General features: G+C 45.1%; 1 protein-coding gene across 1 annotated transcript in view; it reads left to right on the top strand.

Annotated features, from left to right (window-relative positions):
• LOC144475498 (protein groucho) overlaps positions 1-21,135 on the top strand; it is a 170,741-nt gene that overhangs the window by 31,807 nt on the left and 117,799 nt on the right. Inside the window, exon 2 of the mRNA XM_078191459.1 lies at positions 10,386-10,483. Within this exon, the coding sequence (XP_078047585.1) occupies positions 10,386-10,483 (98 nt within the window). The remainder of the gene's footprint in view (positions 1-10,385; positions 10,484-21,135) is intronic.

Below are 21,135 nucleotides of genomic sequence, written 5' to 3'. Positions count from 1 at the left end.
CGCGCGCGCGCGACGCCGTTCGCGACTACAAAAACTTTTCCTTTTTGTTCAATTATTACTAGGCAATTATGGTAATTAACTTGGTCGAACGAGCGCGCGCGCGGCTTCGCGGCTCCTTTCCATCCTACGCTTGCCTCCACGGGCTCTCCGTCTCTCGCTCTCTCTCTCTCTCGCTCTTTATCGTGGCAGACACGGTTCACTTACTAACCCGTTAATATGTATAAAGCTCGCTCAGCAGGGAGCAGAGAGCTCATCCTCGGGATCGATCCGTGAAATGATTAATGTGTCTTTAACGGTTTGACGGTTGTATTTCGCTTTCATGGGAAGAGACGACGACGACGACGCCGTCGCTCGCTCGCCGAGGACACACTATGGAGAGGCCCTTAACTCGGCCGATAATGCAGCCTGATAATCCGGTCTTTAGTGGACGGTCAGGATCGATGGAACTAACGTAATTAGGCGCGGTGATATGCGCCACTTAAGCGTACTTGAGTGGCTGCAAACGCAACTGATTGGTTCTGTTGCCGCTATCCGCCGTAATGCGCACCACGACACGCTCGCCGCCATTCCCTCTGATGCATAGGTAATGCCTTTTGTGCGGCGCCGAGTTATTAGGATCGTTGACAAACCGTACCTGCGAGCCGTGAAACGTGCGCCGCGGCTCCTCGAGAGCATTTGTTTCATTAAATCTATATGCGACGCGTTGTTTGATCGGCAGCGCGGGAGGACGCGTCTTTTGCACGGTTATTCGACGCCACTGTCCCCGACGATCTCATAAAATCTAATTTAGCTGATAGAGACGACACTTTGGCGTTCGAGTTTAGTAATTCAACTGTTTTAGATTTCGGGTAATTACGAATTCCTTAACATTCAATACGGAATTTTTGTTTATTTAATTACAGTTTTCTAATAGTTGTCTCGTGATTGAAGACTTAAAGAATTTATTCAGAAATTACTTATGATGCATAAAATTGTTTAGATTGATTTTTCACTGTCACTTTTTCTATGAGAAGCGTGTATAGTCTTCACGCGACAAGAAGACAGCCTTGGCTTTACATTCCCCCTCCTACTAGTTACCTCACTACTGCAGCTATTGATCGTTATTGGTTGACGACGATCGACGGTAGACGCTAGCGACCAATAGCTGCGCAGTTACTGAGCTAGTAGGAGGGGGAATATAAACACGAAGACGCCATCTTGTCATGTACGGACTATACGTCGTACTAGATCACTCAGATCAAGTTCAATTTTCAAACAACTGTCATTGAAAAACTAGCGATTCTATTGGCCTCAAAAAATTTCAGAATATAATTTGAACATTCTAAAACACCGTTCCATTTATTACAATTTATTCAATTGACTTGTAATGTGACACTACAAAATGATGGTAAAGTAAAGTAGGAAAAGGAATGTAATACAAAGAAAATTAAATAAATTAAATATTGCAGGAAAATAGGAAAGTGGAAGCAAAGTAATGAATTGGACTATATTTAAAGAAGAAACAAATCATTTATTATTATTACTATTATTACTTATTATTAATCAATATTAATTTCAATCTTCGTGTGACAATATCACTTTTTCGAAAAATACTATGTGACACTGTGAGCAGAAGGTCGGTGTAATTTAACAAGCTTAAAATCAATATTAAATACAAAATACACAGGAAATGTTTTCGATAGAGGTGTCAACCCTCCGATAACAAAGGATGGATCCTTTACTCGATACTTCTAGAACTATAGCACTAAGGAGAAGTGTTCGAAACATTCGGCTACAATACGATGCAATCGATTAGTTTCTATTGCGTAGGTAGACACTTGATACAGTTTATCGTCGGTTGGATGACTGCTACGGATAGTAACAATGGTCCTTTGAGCTTTGTTCCTTAATGGATCTATATTTGGAGCAAATGATCTTTTGGAGTTCAGTTTCAGAACTTCCATTATTGAGTTTTTTATGCGATTCGTGGAACGTCCTTTTCGATTAGAACGAAGACTTTTAACTGAGAATAGAATAGAAATTAGAAATTAGAATTTTAAGATTAGAATACTATACATAGAATAAGAACACTTATTATTTTACTTCAACCATGCCACGATCTATATTAATATAAAATACTCGAATAATTGACTCGGAGCAGACGTTCCTGCTTTCTTTCTAATCCAATTTTCACAAAGATTTCTCTGCCGCTCGTTGAATAATAATTCACGAACTCTGCCCGGTCTAGATACCGCGGTATATTTAATTTCTCTCTAATCGCATTACAATTTGTAATTAGTACGGCACGCAATTTTACGAACGGAACTTAATTCGGTAAATTGCCAAGACTAATTCCCGCGGCTAAGAAATCCGAGCGTTCGAAGGAAGCGGAAAGAGCATTGCAGAAGTACGGAAATGTTTTGCTGGGTTCGCGAGAGATCGTGTCAAAGGGATTAAATAAAACACCGTCGGATTCGTTTATCCGCCCTCTTCGCGAGCACCGTATAAAAGACAGTCGCGCGGCGGTAAATAGGTAAAAAAAAAAAAAAGTCGAATCACCCCGGCATTGAAATAAACCGACACGTTCTCGATGTCGATTATTTTTTCGTCGATTCGGTGATAGACGGGCTATTTCACGGCACTTTCCCGAACCGCCCGCGTTATTTGAATACCGACCACGTTATTATGATTGCTCTCGATCGAGGGGAAAAAAGGTGGGCGGAAAGGCGAAAGAGGGGACAGGATGCGGTCGGGGGGGGTGCGCGCGCGCGGGTGGGTCGAGCTATCGGATAATTAAATCGGCCGCAGGACGTAAAGGACACTGATTGACGGGTGCCGGCCGCGCGCGCGCGCTCTCTCATCATTATTCGTCGAAACGACATAATTCGCGTTTCGCTTTTCGATGCGAGAGCTAACTGCGTTTTCTGGTACAGTCTCACCTCGCGCCACCCCGCCGCGCGCGGCCCGCCCGCCGAATAACCGAGGGCCGCCGATTTCTGGCTGCAGCCGATGTAAAACCATGAATATTTTAAACCGCGGGAGGGGGGGAAAAAATGGAATTTTCGCCATGGTCGAAAATCCCGGCCCTCGGAAAAATGAAGCGACCGGGGGTGCGAGCCCCGCATTTTCACGAGAGCACGCGCGTGGGGGGAGGGGGGAGGGACTCGAGCGCCTGTGCCCCGCGCTTTATTATTGACACGGCCGGGGCCGGCAAACAATGTTCAGCGCGCGCCGAATTTTTACCGCGCCCTTTAATTTGATTTTATAGCGACGACACCTATTTATTACGCCTTTATTTGATCACGCCGATCGGTCCCGCGCTGATATATTGGATTCGATGTAAACCTCCCTCTGCCGCCGCGCCCCGCACGCCCCGCACGCTCGACGCTCGACGCCGCCGCGTTCGGCTAATAATATTAAATCGAAAAATGCGAATTTAATCTTTGCGCCTGCGAACCGGAGCCCCGCGTTCCTGCCGGTTTTTGGTCGTCTTTTGTAACGAGCACGCGCGCAAAATATTCGGCAGAATATCGATATCGGTGTTTGCCGATACAAGCAGACAGCCGGGTGTGAAACGCGGTCCCCCTCCCCCGCTTCCTCCCACAGCGTTGATTTCGCCTGTTTACGCACACCGCGCGCGATTCAATCCGAAACACGCCCGGGGATTTTTCGGCGAACGACGCTGTTTTCGGGCGAACCCTCCAAATTGTTTAATACTTCGAACGGCGTGGTTATTAAATGTAGTGACAATTAGTCGGCGAATATTTATACTTTTACTGCGCTCGTAGATGAGTAAAATACAGAGAAGGAAATGTGTAGTTACGTCAGCGATGTTCATTTCTACTTCATTTTTACCGTGATTTTTATTTTTTGTTTAAATGGATTATTCGTGAAAAATAGTGCATGGAGTTCCATACTCTACTGACAATTTTAAAATGGAATTAATACTCCGGAGTTATAATTTTTATAAAAGACACGACACAAAATCAAAGTAGGCTATTGTCTTGACAAAATGACAATTGTCTACCTAATTATCGTTAGACTGCGAACTTTTAGGCAAAATAAAAATTTAGTGTATCTATTGCAATAAACAGGTGCCACTTAGAAGTTAATTCTTTATTTAATAATTTTAATCTGTTAATACATCGATATTATTATACTTTAAAATTCAGAATTACTTATTCCACTTCGAATCTCTCACGTCTTCCATAAATCACAATGAAATTATACCCCCTCAAATCGATCGCAATGAACAACAATTTCTCAACCGAAACAAAGAACGCCGTCATTTTTTTATTGTTCGAATGCAGGCCGGTCGGTGCGTGTAAGCCGATCGATATCGCAAGAACTTTCACTCGACCTCTTGACCAGCAGCGCTCCGTTCGCAGAATTCAGACGGTCTGCGAGTTTCGGGTTCCGCGGACGCGTTTCCCTGGAATTGCAGTTAATATTTCGTAATGGAAATATTTACCACGGTCTGGTTTTCCGGCAGCAGGAACGACGATTATAATATTGCGACGCGCCGAGTATCATCCATATGTCAGCGGAACGAGACGAAGGACATGGAATTCTTGAAACGCGCGGGGGAAAAAAAAACGACCCCCGTGCCGCGGAGTAATTAAAACATGTTCCGTGCGACAGATATTAACGGCGCTGAAACTGGATGAGCGCAGCACGTGTGCGGCGTGGCAGACGGCGGATTTGTTAGTCGAAGATATACATACTGGGTGATCCGCTTAACGCGCGTCATTTTCCCGAATGTATTTTTTCCGCGGAGGCGGAACATTACGTCTAATTCTATCGGGTCTCCCGGACGAATCGCGTTTCACTATATTTCATGGAGGATGGAGTTCTGCGAAGCTCGTGACATTTGTTTCGACAACCAGAATTTTGACGCTCGCTAGATATTGATATTGTGCAGATATTGCGTGGTACGCGATGCACAAACATTCGGCACATATTTTATTATTTAAAGAGCAATCGTAGAAGCCGCGCAGGAAAGTCTAAAAAATGTGTTCGACGGAACAAGAAATTTTAAAGTTAAAATAAAATCGACGTATATTGACGCTGTTTGGTTATTACGCCGCTTGTCTGAAAGGTATTTGATCTTAAATGTATTACGAATGTTACTTAGAACTGGGTGTTAACAAATAGAAAGTAAATCAATTTTATACAAAAAAGGACTATGATTTATTTTCTACTTTCTGAACTCATAATTTTATGCGCACTCTGTTTACTATTCATTGGAGACCTTAACGCTTTTATTTATTTTAAAACATATATACTAGTTTAAATCTTTACCGGTAAGATTTAAGAACATTTTTATGTTTTTCTTACACTAACTAATGTTGTAGTTGACGAAAGAAATTTCCAGGTAACTTGAAAGCTGCTGGTTGAAAATTTCCAATTTTCGCGATGACTTGTATTGTATGCACAAAGCATATATTGTATATACATATAAATACTATATGTATAAATAGGTTTAGAACACTACACGTTTACTCTAAACTCTGCGAAAGAACAAAGAATCACTGAACTGCGTATTTTTCTGTAAAATAAAAATATTACACATACATTGCGGCAAACAAGTCACTTCGAAAATTCTTCCCCTCTTTTATTTATCCCAGTATGTTAAAAATAATGTTTCAAACTGCAACCACAGATTTCGTCGTTAATACACAAAATCCTTAGTCTAATAACCGCGCGAAGGAACATCTCATCGCTGGGCATTCGCGTAATATCTCGACGGAGGGTGGGGAGCACATCATCTAGACATCGATTTCGAAGACCTTTGTCTCCGCACGGACACACGAGCCGGGCAAAGCCGTGTCTCCGTGAGCGGACTAGTTCCACGGTAGCCAGGAACGGTTTAATGGAAAAACCATTCAATCGAGAACGATCATCGGAGTCGATCGCACCTCTCTTCCCGTGCGCGTATTACCTACAACGATGCGCACCGACGGAAGCACGTGCCGTTAAGCACAACGTCGGTGAGAGAGGAAGAGAGAAGGAAACGGGGAGAGAGAGAGAGAGGGGGGGAAGAGAGAAAGAGAGAGAGAGAGAGGGAGGCAGTCGGAGGCAGGCATGGGTGCTCAGCGGCAAAAGCCAATAAATTAATTGGATTGACCGCGGGTGGCTTTGCGCGGACAAATGGGATCAACGATTTTGCCGATCAGCAGAGCGCGTGGCTCCGTCGATTCTTGCAAGCCCCGCGTTCGCTCGCTCGCTCGGCCTTTAAGGCGGCCCGTTAACCGGATGCCCGGGGTATCTCGTCGCGTTTACACGTGTTCGGTATCGTTTAAGAGTACACGCACACCCTCGCCAACCGTTCCGCGGGCCCCCGCCACACGGTCTCTCGCCGCGGCGACCTACACGCGACAAATAAGACACGCGGCGACGGCGGCGGCGGCGGCGTCGCTTTTGACGGCTTCGCGGCCACCGGCGACCGTGTTAGTCGCCGGCAAATATTACGCTAACCTGATAAGAACCGTATCGATCATCTCTGCTAACCAAGTCTCGGGGCTGGCTCCGTTCCGTAAGGGTCGGCAACGGTGTCATTCGACGACTGCCCTTTGTCTTCGGAACTCCCCGGGTTACGTCAAATCCCCGAGCGTCTAATCGAGTTGCTTTTCTCGCTGCGCATTACTCGATCGCGTGACCCGTTTATATATTTATTTGTTCATTCGTTAGACGCGTATGGAAATCCTTCAGTATACGGAAGGACATCCGTTCAGTTACGATACTTGTTCGATCAGAGAACAAAGTTTACAAATAATATTTCATATCAATATTAATATAGCGTGTACAGATGAAATTGTATTAGTCAATGATTGCACTTCGACTGTACACTTGGAAATGGTCTGATATAATTGTCTACAATTTTTAGAAAGATTCCACGTTGTTCAGCGATATTCGATATAACATCATTTCATAGTCATAATGGTGAAATATAATATATAATATCATAATATAATATAAAATATCATAATGGTAAATATTTGACTCGTACATTAAAATACAGCAACGTGTATCGACAACTCCTATTAACCATCACCTATTGGTGCCACGTCCTGAAACCGTTCTAGACCTATCGGTTACGCGAACGCTATAGAAAACGCGACGCAAAAGCACGTAACAAACCCGAGGAACCAAGTTGTCACGCCGTTCCTAGCCGTGTTCGCGTCGGAAATTCGCGCTGGTCGTTGCATACGAAAATGTACTGTGCTAGCAAACAGCAGATTTCCGACGCAGCGGCGCGGCTCGCGAAACGCTAACGAGTTGCCTTGGAAAAATATTAAAACGTTAATTAGCGCGCTCACTCGGTAATCGGAACGCATTCCATATTCCGAGTTTTTTTTGAGGTACGCGGATTCCCCGCGATCAACGTTTTACGTTTGCCGGGTTCTTCTCTTCCCCCTTTTTTTTTTCTTTTTTTCCTTTTTTCCTTTCTTTATGAAACGCGGAGGGAATACGGCCGAGGCCGCGCGCGGCACGTATGGGATCGCGGGCCGTATAGAGACGGTTCTCTTTATCACTGTAGAAAGGGCGCCGAGCGACGAGGCGAGGCGAGGAGAGGAGAGAAAGAGCAAAGGCCGACGGCGGCGAGCGGAGGGAGAGCGCGAACGGGTAAAGAGAGGTGGAGGAGAGAACTATTTCAGCTTTTACGAGGCCGTCGTGGCGTATCCGTTTTGCGGGGTACGACGTGCAAAACGATCGATAACACGCTCGTAACGTTATTACCGACAGGTATACGGAGGTGGGTAGCGGCGGTACTACCGGTAATAATGTGGCTTTTACGGTCGTGGGCGCTGGTACAGTTGCCGCCAAAGTCGGTAAGCGTGGGTTTCCAGCGGGTTCTCAAATGCCGGAGCGGCAACCGAATTTTCGCCACTATTACCGCCGTCGCCGCCCCGTCTCTCCGTCTCTCCTTCCCACCCACTTTCTCTCTCTCTCTCTCTCTTCACCCCCTGGTTTCAACGCGAGCAGAGGAAGAGCTCGTCTCTTCGATGCGGTCCTTATCGATCCGAGACGATTTTCTGATTTTGGAAATCTCTGCACGAAGAAGGACCTTCTGATCTTACAATAGAGATTTCCAGTAATAATCTGTCACGTTTTAGTGTTATTCTGTTCCTTTATATAAGAATGAAATTCTGTTTTCTTGCTCTCAGTGTTTAATTCGTCGAGCATCAGTTACACGTGGGCGACGCGAATTTTCAGTTTTCGAGTCCGTTTTTAAATACGATATCCATGAATACGTAATGTAAAGTTTTGAAATCTGTGACACGTTTATTAACTTTTATATTTTTTACTTAAATATCGAGGAACCAATACGCATTCAACAGAGATCGATACGAGAGAGTTGATTTTTTGGCACTATTTGCGCTGTGATCTCTTTCACAGTTATATCAATTAGTATTTTTTAGTCATTAATAACTTCCATGACCAACACAATTTTTATTTCTTTTACATCTCGATTTAATATAGTTCCTATACTCTAATAACAAAAAGATCAAATTTTTCAATTTAAAGGAAACAAGTATCCTCCATTTTTATCGGATTACATATAAAATCATCGTAACAAGCTTAACGCGTTATTACAGTACAAGGAATTAAGGATAAAAGGATGCTTATTTCACCCTGACGTCTCCGCGAACACGACAGGCATCGAAGCGAAGACAAGGCTAACGACTTCCTATTCGGAAAAGTAGCCGAGTGAGCCGGCGGCGGAGGTAGCTCTCGAACGGCAGTAATTAACCGCGATTACTCGACGATTATACAGTTGGCAACCGCGTCGATTATCTGTGAAACGATAACCGGCAGTCGTAGCATCGTTACGCTCGGCGCGCACCGACGGGCGGCGCAACTAGTGTACTTACGGGAAACTTTTCTCTCTGCCTCCCCCCCATAGAGAAAGAGGCGGGGATTATTCGCCGGCACGCGGAACAATGTTACTCTCGCGCCCGCGCGTCTCGATTTCCATGCAAAGTGTTTCCTGGATCCTCTTCTTCTTCTTCTTCTTTTTTTTTTTTTCCTCTCCCCGGGTCCTCGGCCGCGCAGCTTTTACGAGCTGAAATTGACCGGCGGAGAGAAGAACCGTGCGCGCAACGTTTAAACTGGAGGCGTAATCAGCGAACGGAAGCCGAAGCAGCGGCACGATTTCCGCCGTTTATGCCGTTCGCGTTCGTATGCGCGCCTCGAGGCGGCTGCTTACGTGGGCCGTGACAACTGCATCCGGCGCATCGAAGGATTACCGTTCGTTCCGTACGCAATCACGTCGCCCGATTACACTTTGAAAATAACTCCGACGAGACGCGCTCGCCGCACGAAGAGTCCCGGTCGATCGTATTACACGGTCGGATCGATCGAGAACGGTGCGATACTGTTTAGATCGATAGATCTTCGCAGGTGTCGAAAATAAACCCGAAACATTCCCTTAAAATCCAAGTTCAAGTAATTCGATTAGCGAGACGGGAAATAGAAATTTAAGATTTTAATGGATGGTATTTTAATTCTTTTGCATTCTAATTTTTTTAGTAGTGACATATTTTTTTTATAGAATAAAATACAATAATACAAAAATGTAAGAATCGGATCAATAAGTAGAACACTACTTACAATTATTATATGTAATTAGACAGACGAAAATATTTTGTCTTTTAATAATTAGAATAAGCTGACATTAATGTAACAATATCCTTGTATTTGCGTTTATTCGAGCTGTGCGTCTCTATCACAAATGCATCGAATGAGTCAAGTAATTACGCTTAAATTCCGATTACTTCTGAAACAGCGGTATTAAACTCAATATCAGTCCATTCATAGTGATTACATCAACAATTAAAGCGCTCCATTAAGGAGGTCCGTAGTTCCCGACCATTTTATTCCCCGCGTTTCGACACCGAATAAAAACCAGCAAGAAAACGCAGTTTCTTTAAAAGAACATTCTCACCCTTCTTACAGAAACCATTGTCTGCCCCATACACCGAGCCAAGAGACAGGCTCGTTGTTCGAACAGATGCGAGCTGCTAAATGGCCGCGATTGTTCCAAGTGTACGGTGTATCGCATCGGTTTAAATGCAGCAATTCTTAATAACAGATGCGGCCCGCGAGTTACGACTTCGCGAATCGGCGAGCGACCATAATTTCGGTAACTTATTTACGATTGCAGAACGCGGCCGCTCGAGATAATGGCGGAGTTTATGACCGACACCGCGCGCGATTCGTATCTGCGGACGGGGCCGGTATCGCGTGTGAAAATTTGGTCGTTCCCCCCATCCTTGGGAACCGGGGTTTTTTCTTTTTTGCGAAGGAGAACGGCGCGCCGCGTAGCCGAGACAAATGAAAAACCCCGGTGGATCGCCGGATGAGAGAGCTGACCCTTCATTCGTTTTTGTTTTCTGTTACAGGGTCCGCCGCAGCCTGGCCAGCAATATAAATTTTCGATCGGCGAGCTGTGCGATCGTATCAAGGAGGACTTCAACTTTCTTCAGACGCAGTATCACAGGTAGATCTCCAACATCTTTTTTTTTCTTCTCTCTCCTTTTTCGCGTCCATTAATCAAGCCCGCCGTCGCCGTTTGGCTCGTGTAGCCCCATTACTCGAAAAACCGTAACACAGTGGACGTCGATTCGATGTCGGAGGGGGGGAAATAATATGTTTAATAACTGTCCCCCCGTTGGTAAGGACGCGGCGTCCCCGTCTCCGACGTCCGCTCGGGTGAGCACGCGGCGCCTGAAAACGAATCGACGTACCGATCCAGACCGGTTTCCCTCCTTATTTAATTATCGGGGATTCCCGATCGTCTTTTTGCGTACACGGCGACGCGATCGCCTCGCCCGGGGGAAAGAAAAACACATTCGAACCATACTTTATTGCGCTTTGTGGCCTAATTAAACGGAAATGGTGCGCCCCTGCTGCGTTGATAAATAACGGTACTCGGGAATGCGGGGCGAACAGAAATTATTTATCTCCGCGTGGCGCTGTGCAGATAAAAATGTAACTTCTTGTTGCCAGCTTGAGATTCGATGCAGTGGGTGTGAAATGTCTTCGGACACGTTTCGGAATAGTGCAGGTATTTACAAATTGAATGAAAACCGCGTAATTTTTAGATTATTCACTGGCTTATTTATAGATACAGTAATACATCATAGATTAACACGTTGAATGCCACGGGGGTCACCGGTGACCGGCACTGAACTTGGCAGTGACGCCATGGGGGCCACCGGTGACCGGCGCGCTCAGATTGATGAAGATATATATAATTTAAACAAATGACAATACTTATAATTTTTTTATTATCATCATCGTTGATGTAGCGGTGTGAGGAAATGAATGCCTTATAAAACATCTGAAAATAGTTTTATTTATACATAAAATATAGTTTTATTATGTGACATTATATGTATCGCATAATAAAAAATTCATCGTGGCGCCGCGGACAATTCCTGTAAAATGGGCGTGGCATTCAACGTGTTAATAAAACATATTTTTTATTGTAAAAAAGTCGATAGAACGTGAGCTTGTTCGTCGCTCCAACTAAGATTAACGTCACCAAAAAATTTAGGTCATCTCAGCCGATTATAAAAAAATGATTCGATTAAAAATGTCTGCCGTCTACTTTTTGCACTCGCTGTACACAAACACGCAACGAGACAACAGTTCGAGCGATTCGCAGGCGTACGATTCGAAGACAATAAGAACTCCCATACCCGTGCGCGATACAATGAGCGAGAGCCACGGATCTTTACGGCTCGTAAAGATCACGGAAAATTCATAAAACGCGGGATTCCGTGGAATTGCGTTGACCAGGTTCCGCAAAATTGCTCTCGGGGAACTAAAGTATTTGCATAAACGTATCGTGCGGGAACGATCGCGTAAACGAGCGCGCCGCGGCTGTACCGCCGCGCGATTGCCGCCGATTATCGGGCGTAAACGCAAAAAGCCACGGATACCGGGAACGGACGTTCGAGCGCGAGAGAAAAAAAAACCGGCACTAAACAGTTACAACGATTCCTCGTTTCTCAGCCGTCGTTATCTGTGGTGTTCGGCGCTGCGGTCGCGGTCGTATTCCTCCGGGTGTTACGAGGCAGGTAGGAAGGATGGCCGGTGACGGCGATTCATTGACTGCAGTCAATTCCCAGGTATACGCCCGGAGGAGGGGGGGATCTTATCTAGGAAACGTTTGCGCAAACGTCGTGTCGGCGCGTAGGCGAAGCGGCCAGACAAATCGACAGATGTAGGCAGAGAATTGTTTGTCCGAGCGGAAGCTATGCACACCGAAGTATGCACATAGCCCGAAGGACGAGACGGTGGGAGAGGAGGGGGGTGGGGGCTCCCCCACACACACACACCGGTTTCGACTCTATCCGCGCGTGTTACGCGTCCGCCGACTATTCGAGATCCTTTACGAGCTATTCAACCCATAACTTTTCACCATCACGCGGGACACGACGATTTTCCTCTAGGCTCGCCAACGTCGTCGTATTTTCACCGTTCGAAATATCGTCGCCTCAACCTTTCGCATGCCTCGATCGTTCTCTCGTGTTCACCGTTCTTGCCCGCGACGCTCAAGCGAACGCGTGTCGCACCTTTTCAAATGTTCTTTCATCGAACGACCGCATACTACCTCCCCTTAACCCTCTTAGCACCGAACAACGATATATCGTTATTGGATATTGTCGAAAAGATAGTTTTCTTAATATCTCTATTAAACAACAATTTCATTTCTTATTTCTTCTCCCTTCTTGAATATGCCATTTATCAGGCTTTTCAAAATTCTTGCAATTTCTTTGCGAAACTTTATCAAACTTCGTCAAACGAGTTTTAAAAATTTAGCTCAGATACAGACACTTTTGGCCGGTACTAAGAGGGTTAAGATTTGAGATTTTTTCTTTTCGAAAGACGAATAGGTATAGATAATTGACCCCTTGGCCTACACGATATCTGCCAATTGCGCGAGCTATAGTAAACAAGAGAATCGGTCGCGCGCCGTGCCATTCATCTGTTCGCGGCCGCGTACCTGAACTGGCGCAAAATGTGTACCAAAAAAAATTGTTTACCACGAGTCTGACTCGTGGCTCTCGTTTATGGCACAAATTCTTTACCACGAGTTGGACTCGTGGTTTTCGCTTGTGGCACAAATTTTTCACCACGAGTCAGACTCTTGGTTATAGGCCAAACGGTTAAAAATCTATATATTTATTAACCCTCTAACTAATATATCGTAAAGGTAGTTTTTAGAGTAAACTTAGTAATTTCACGGAGAATCAGTGAATTACTTAGTTATTTAGTTCCTTCGAATATTTAGTAATCAATTTTGTAATACCACTGTTAGAAAAGATCATTTTCAAGGGAAAGAGATAAAAACGAGAAATCTCTTGTATTATTGCATTGCATGTTAGAAGCTTACATCAGTTTAAAGAGGAATCGATTAGATATGGACGGTTCAGAAAACAATCAGCCCAAGTACAATGCAAACATATCTTTATCACAGAATCTTTCGGTCGATAAAAGTGTAATCGATTTAGACATAAATAAACAATAGACATCGGCATTTATATCGACCATGAAACGACTACATTAAGTAATTAAATGAATTCGGCTTCTGTAAATAACATTGACATTTTTCTTTCCTATTTCTTCCTGTTCTCGAGTTATTTTCTAAGAACAGATTTCCTTAAAGATGTTGCCATTCTTTTTTACAAAATTTTCGCAAAAGTGCTCCCCCGTTTTTTAGAAAAATACTCGACGAGTATTTCCTTGATATATCCTTGGCAAAGATAGATTACGTTCCGAACAACCTAATCGAATTTACAAGAAAAAATTCTGAAAGCTCCCCGATTAACGTCTCACTCGGCGCACGCGAGCTCAACCCGCGACAAATAGACTTCGCATCGGAGTCGTTTCCCGCCGCGGTTCGAGGGCGTTGTAATTCGAGGGAAAATTGTATCGAGATATCCGCGACGAGCCGGGCAGTAAACCTCTAGAGCTAGAGGAGGAGGGTCGGAGGCGGCGACCGGTAGCATCGAGTTTCGTGGAAGCTTGCCGGGAGAGCTAGGCGTCCCGCGGGGGCCGGCCATTCGAAATATACAACGTCGTAAAAACGTAACAAGCATGCGAATACAGAGGGGTAATCGGCCGATAGGATCTCGCACGCAACCGTTGCGCCGGCCCGAGGAAAAGTTGCTCGATAAGGGAGAGAGAGAGAGAGAAAGAGAGAGAGAGAGAGAACTTTCTTCGTGCGATGCCTCGTCGGTTTTCACCGGTCCGCGCGCGAACGGTCGACGATCTCTATCGGCGGCTTGACACGTTAATTTATGTCCCGGCCCTTTAACGTGTTAATTCGCGACGTCACGTGCCGCACGATTTCTACCGTCGACGGAAACTTAAATTGCTGTTTCGTGTCACAGGCGACACCGGGGGTGGCGGGACGGGGCAGGGCGGGGCGGGGCGGGGGAGGAAAAGAGACCGGGGGGGGGGGGGGGGGGCCCCCCGCGGGGTTGTGTACATACATGCATAAATACAAGCGAGACGTACGTGAGCGGCCTGCGACATTTCGACGCGTTCGCAATCCGCACGGGACGGTCAGAAAGTAGCCAATTTCGCACTCTGTGCACACCAACTCTTCCGTGAACAGGCTTGATTTTTCGTCCGCCGCCGGAATCTCGTTCTACTGTTCGCCCGACGGCCCGCGACGCTTTTCGATGAAAACGCGTTACCTTTTTCCGCCGCTAAACAGAGGCCCCTTGCTCGGCGAGTTTCCTTTCCGGTTGCGAAAAATATCGATCTTCCAAAGGAAACGCCTCGGCGATTTTTACAACAGTTTCATCGACCTATATTTACAATCGTTCAGTTCGTTCTCCTCGACGTTGCTTTTCGTTCGCGCTAGAATAATTTGCTGTAATTTCTATGATCACAGTTTGCATTGCCAAATTATTTCAAACAAAAGAAAGTAAAGTTTTGTTTGATATACGGTAGCGGTCAAAAATTTAAGACGACGAATTTAATTTCAATTGCACACGTGTAATGTAAGTACTGTCTTTCCAATCAGTTTCTTATTTTTGGGATAATGAAGACAAATGCTTGACCATCTAATTTTCGAAGGCTCGCGTGATAAATGTAAACATTATTGAGTCAACAATATTGACAATATTTCTGTAATATTTACTGTAATATTACAGTAGAGAAATGTGAAAAATGAATAGATTCAATGCCAAAAAGATGTGCTGAGGTTATAAAAAATAATGGATTTTGGACGAAATACTAAATATTTGTATTGAAAACCATTTTTTTCTGTTTATTTTCTCCTACTGTTATGTAGTCATAAACTTTTGTCAATGGAAATGTAACATAGATTTACTTTTTTGTTATATATTCTAACTAATAAGTTCAAAAGCGAACATAAATGTTTTTGTAACTGTTTAAATAAATGAGTGGACGATTATAATTAAAGATAGAACATGAACTTATCTTGCGAATGTTAGTAAGAGAATGTAAATGTCGAAATAGTAAGTTTCATTTTATATCGAATTAAGTGATCTATCTTGCGAGCATTGGCAATTGATCCGCTCTAAATAATCAATTTAATTAGAAGATCTTTTGCAGACTACAAACAGTATCACAATGCGAATGCCAAAATAATAGGACTCGTTTCATATTAAATTAAATGATTTATCATGAAAGCATTGGTAAGCAATCCGATCTAAATATTCAACTTTATTAAACAATCTTTTTTATACTACAGGCGTTTTCACAATGCGAATGTCGAAATTTCTCAAGAAATGCGCTATAGTTAAAATAATAGTTTACACGAGCGAGGCGAAGCAATTATTTGCCGTGCGTGTAACCGCGCGCACGTTTCGCGTCATAAGCGGCGCTTTATCCAGCAAATTACAGGTTCACGCGGAACGCTGTTTTCAATAGAACGTGTATTTATCCCGTTGCTAAATTTTGTCCGTGGAAAAAATGCGCGGCGCGTTCGCGCGTGAAAAGCGCGCGGAGTCGAGGAGGAGGAGGAGAGGGAGGAGGAGGAGGAGGAGGAGAGCGCCGCGGAACGGTTCCGACAACGGCTACACACCGCCGAATATCATGCATTCAAAATTCACGCTCTCCTCGCCCCTTTTACGCGTGATTTATTTCCCGGGGCGTTGATTACAGTGGCCCGGGTGTGTACATATCGCGCAAGAATTCCGCGGGAAGAAAGATTGCCCAAGCCCGCAGAGTTTTCCGCGGCAAACAGCGCGACCGCGCGGAATAATTCATTTTATGTCTGTATTATGCGCTCGATGATGCGGAAAGCGGCAGAGCGGCGTTAGTTTTATTATCAAACGCGGGGCACGCTCGGATAAATGTTCCCGCGAGCACCACTCTAGTTGGCCGGCAACTAGGGAGGTGGTGGACGAGGTGGGTGGCAGTGGCGGTGGTGTTGGTGTTGGTGGTGGTGGAAGAGTAGGAGAAATAGGTGGCAGGATAAAACGGTGGTGGGAGGACTATAAATTTCGCCGCTTACAAATTGAGAGTGGCTGAACCACGGAGAATTTTCGCGGCTGCCTCGACGAGGAAACAGGTGCACGGTTTCCGCGTGTTTATGTCTCGGAACGTTCAGCGAGGAATGGGGTCCCGCAAAGCGCCTTGTAAATCGTTGCCGCGCGTCAATCTCAAATAATTAATGGACCGGTCCCGGTCGGTTGCGCAACCGGAATTATCGCCCGACCGATCGTTAATATCGCGCTAATTTATCGTGACGAAGCCGCGATCTGACGCCGTGCCGCGGAGCCACGATCAGCGAGCGGATTCCGGGGCGCCTCCTCTCCTCTCCTCTCTCCTCTCTCTCCTTTTGCTTACTTACACGGCCGCTGAAATCCGCTAACGATTAACCGAATAATTCAGCCTCGCCTGCTTTTAAACGAGCTGACGCGCCGGATGGGGGGCAAAAATGCATCTTGTTATCCCTATCGGGTGTGCGGATCTGTGGTTCGGTCGTTGCTTTACGCGAGAATTCCGCTTACGGTAGCTGTACAGGGTGACTCAACGCAACGGGACTCGGCCGGTGCCACGGTCAATTAAGCGCGAAAATTTATGGACGGTGTTGCATCATTCAATTTATAACAAAAGTATTGGGACGGTGGAAAAATTTTATTAACATCAAAATTTTTATATATAATATTTATATATAAAATACAGGACGCGATACATTCGTATAATTTTTAGTCAATGACAAAAGATTGGTGCAATATTGAAGTCACGGAAAGACGACTTTCTGCAAACAAATTTTAGAGCACTTTGGACCAATAAAATAAGTAAGCATATACGCAAAGAGAAAATGCTTAAAAGAAGAAATAGAAAATATAATTACTCCGTTTTTCCTCAGCAGATTAAAAATAAATAGCCACACAAGTGCGTATTCTCGAAATGGAATTAGATACATAAAGGATTGAAATATGATTCTTATTCCATAAAATTGCTAAGAAAAGTTTATTCGAACCGGCTGAATGAAGGAATCGGATTCGCCGGGCCGTCCAATTTTTCGGTTTCCATTTTCGTCCGGAATCGAATCGGCTGGGTCTCATTACATGGCTCGCCCTCTACAATGACGCAGAAGGAAGGAAAGGTTGAAACCCGGGTGTGCTAGTCGGATTCTCGCGTCCCCGATTCGATAGACTCGAACGGAGAACAATAATTGCCTATCAATTTCCATCGACGGGGCCCGCGCGCGGCGCAGTAGCACTCAATTTCGCCCGAAGCGACTGCGAGATTAGTTAATCGCCTTAGTGTCCTCTCCTTCTTTCGGAGCCCCGTCCAATTACAGTAACGAATGGAAATTGCTGCGCGAAGCCCACCCTCCCCGTCCATAAAACGTTTCCGTGATTGATAATCTGGAGCTTCGATGTGTTATTATTGGGAAGCGTTCCCTCTCCTTTTTTTTTCCCCCTTTCTTTTTTTCTGCGCGAACAATAGCTTTTCCTTGTCCGGGACTCCCAGTTAACCTTCCCCGTGAATTTTCCATTAGATTAGGAGGCGCATCGATCGTTCCCGCGAAACCGTGAAACACGGCCGGGAAAATGAAGCAGATCGTTCGATAAAACTGAATATTTATGGAATACATTTCCGGCGGTGATTCGCGCTGATGGGAACAGGCAATAAAAATTTATGTTTTATTCAGACAGAAGTAAAATATCCAATGAATTGTTTAAATTTCGACGAACGGTTAAACAATGGTATTTATCAATCTGCAGCGTTTATAAACGAGTAGATTGGCGTTGTAGTGGTTCCGGTTTCAAATTTCCCACGTTCCGAGAAACAGTGTTGTTGTTTATTCACAAGCGTATCGTTTATTTTTTTTTTACCAAATTGTTGGGATAATTTTCAGTGAAGTTAGATTGCAGTCACTTTATAATTCCCTCGTCCTTTTAACATTTTTAGATACAGATCAAAATTTTCGAAGACCTATTTACTGTGATTTTTTGCTTTTTTGTTGATTTTTATTATTTTTACTGTATAAAATTAAATAACAATGATATCGCTCTGGCATCTTTCGAGATAACGTTCGCAGGAGAAAAATGTTTATATAAAAATGATATTATATTAAAACAGTACACGTTATATCGATCGCGCCAACAGATTCGCAAAATAGAAATAAAAGGGTTACTACCACCAATTTCAAAGGTTCCATCGATCATTCCCAATATTCAGCGATAAAATATTCAACATTTCTAAAAAAAATCCTCCCCATTGTTCCGCGAAAGACGGTCGTCACGGATTAACCGTCTCTCGGTTATTTTTTTCCTTGTTTTTCGTTCCCGCGCGAGGCGCGTTTTAATTTAACGTCGCGACGTCGGCGACGCGGATCGTTGGGGGGACGCAAACAAAGGCCGCGCGTTCTCCGGAGGGCTGGTGAATATTAATGCTCGCGTTCCTGTTCCCCTCGCGCGACCTTAAATTGAAGTGCGAGAAACTAGCCGGCAGAGAGAAAAAAAAAGATACGGATACGCATTACGTGATGGCAAGCCGAGGGCGGAAGGGGGTAAAAAAGAAAAATATGGCACGGCGCGCGGGGGTCCGTTTTGCGGGAGCCGCGGTTTCGGGATTACAAGCCGTAGTACCGTCGCGTTTCGCCGCCGCGCATCGAAATTAATATTTAACCGACGACCCACCACTATTTGTTAATTGACATTTAAATTAATTCCGTATCGCGCAATAAATTTGTCATGACGCACCGGATGTGCAAACCTTATCGACCGATCGGAATAAATTCCGTTTAAGCGCCCCCCCCCCTCTCTCTCTCTCTCTCGCTCGCTCTCTCTCTCCGGCCTGGGTTATTTCAATCTCCGCTGTTTACAGAATGGAATATCAATCCGCGATCCCGTCTCCGAGTTTCCCTCGCTCACCTGAAAATATAGAATCCGCGGAACTGCTCGTTCCACCGTGAAAAGATCTGACTGCAGTTCCTGCGTCTTCCGCCATAAGACTTCCACTTTAGAACCAGTCAGCTAATGCTAAGGAAACGGAGGAACTCTGCTTAATCGCGGCCGAGGAACGAATCTGTTATTTAGATTAGGTAGATCTTTGTGTCGCGGAAAAATCTTCGGGAAAATTGGTTTTTATTTTGTATAAGGTGTGCAGTCTATCGATGATCGAAGTTAGAATAAATACCGCGTTTTCTTAAATTTTTAGCGTTTATATTTATGAGAAACAGTGTTTTATTTTTATATTAGTTACTCTAGGTTACTCTAAGCTATTTTCATGTTTAAACTCTCTCAGAATATATCAGACTCGTGACAATAATTTCTAATATAATTTATTAAATACGACCGTTCTTCTAAATCGAAATAAAACTTGCTTCTCCCGTCATCAGAATCTAGAAACTACAGTGACAAAACAAAAGTTGCCTCATTCCATCGGGACAACGATTAAGAACGAAGATACGCAATTCAACGCAGCTGTCAATATAATATAGACGCTAATTGCACGTTAACATGCCCGCATTAACCCAATGTCCGATAATTGGTAGCCACAATAATTCCTCCGTCAGTCTTGCTATAGCCCCGAACGGATCTCGGCGCGATCTCAAAGCCAGGTGATCGTGATTCAGCACCCTTAGCCAGCTTTTAAGGTGAACGGAGAACGGTTCTGAAAATCGCGTTGTTAATGAGTCGCGGCGCATTCCGCTTTCCATTTCGCGGCGGGAGAGAGAGCCGGCTCGCGAGCGCCTGGGATCCCAAAACCGGCCGAGATGAAAAACAAGGCGTCCGGGGACATAACTCTCGCGTAATTGGCGTTCGTAACGCGGGAGAGCCCGGGGAAGAATTATCTAGATGCCGGGACCGTTTCTGCCCGTTCGTAAAACACAGGGCATTCACGGGAAACACGGGTGGAAACGCGTAACGGAGAGCACGCGTAGAAAAACGCGTGCGCGCGCGCGCTCGCGCTCTCGGCCACCAATACGCGCGGGCCGTTTTGCATACGAGGTTACGGCCACGCAGTCAACTATTACGAGCGCATATTTATTAGAGGCGCGGGATGCAATTTCGCCGGGACGGCGCGCCGGTCCCGGAGTCTATTTCGTTGTCACGCCGGTAAACAAAAATATGACGCGGTCGCCCGGTGTCGTTAAAAAATTACTGCCGTCGTAAAAAGGGGCAACGCGCGGTGCACGGCCGGGCGCGTCGCGCGTCGCGCGTTGCCGCGGCAGCGAATCGCCGCGTCGCCGGATCGATGGGAATTAATTTTCCATTTAACGCTCTATTACTCGGAATGGACGCGACAATAATTCCCTACGATAAAGATCGATCACGCGCGCTTCCACCCTCGGGAACGGGGGGTGGAAAAAGTGTCGTCGTCGCTCGATTGCTGACGCGTGATTGTCCGGTTTTCGGCGTCGTTTCGGCCGGGTGTCGACGCTTTTGCACCACCGTGAACCCGTGTGCTCGAATCTCTCGCCTCGCCTCGTCTGGTCTTTAAATTACGCCGCTTTATTTGTTGCCCGCTGGGAAATTAATCCGCTTAGGTGGTTCGAATCGGTTTTATCCGGGCCACGGTTCCGTGATGCGCTTGTTGCGCCGATTAAAAATTGTAGAATGATTTTAGAAATTTCTGCTCGAATCTAAGGTAAAATTTCTATTATGCGTGATCGAAATCGCGAAAATCAAAATTATATAG

Source organism: Augochlora pura, chromosome 2, assembly GCF_028453695.1.
Source record: "Augochlora pura isolate Apur16 chromosome 2, APUR_v2.2.1, whole genome shotgun sequence".
In the NCBI taxonomy this organism is placed as follows: domain Eukaryota; kingdom Metazoa; phylum Arthropoda; class Insecta; order Hymenoptera; family Halictidae; genus Augochlora; species Augochlora pura.
This window is presented reverse-complemented; position numbering and strand designations above follow the sequence as displayed.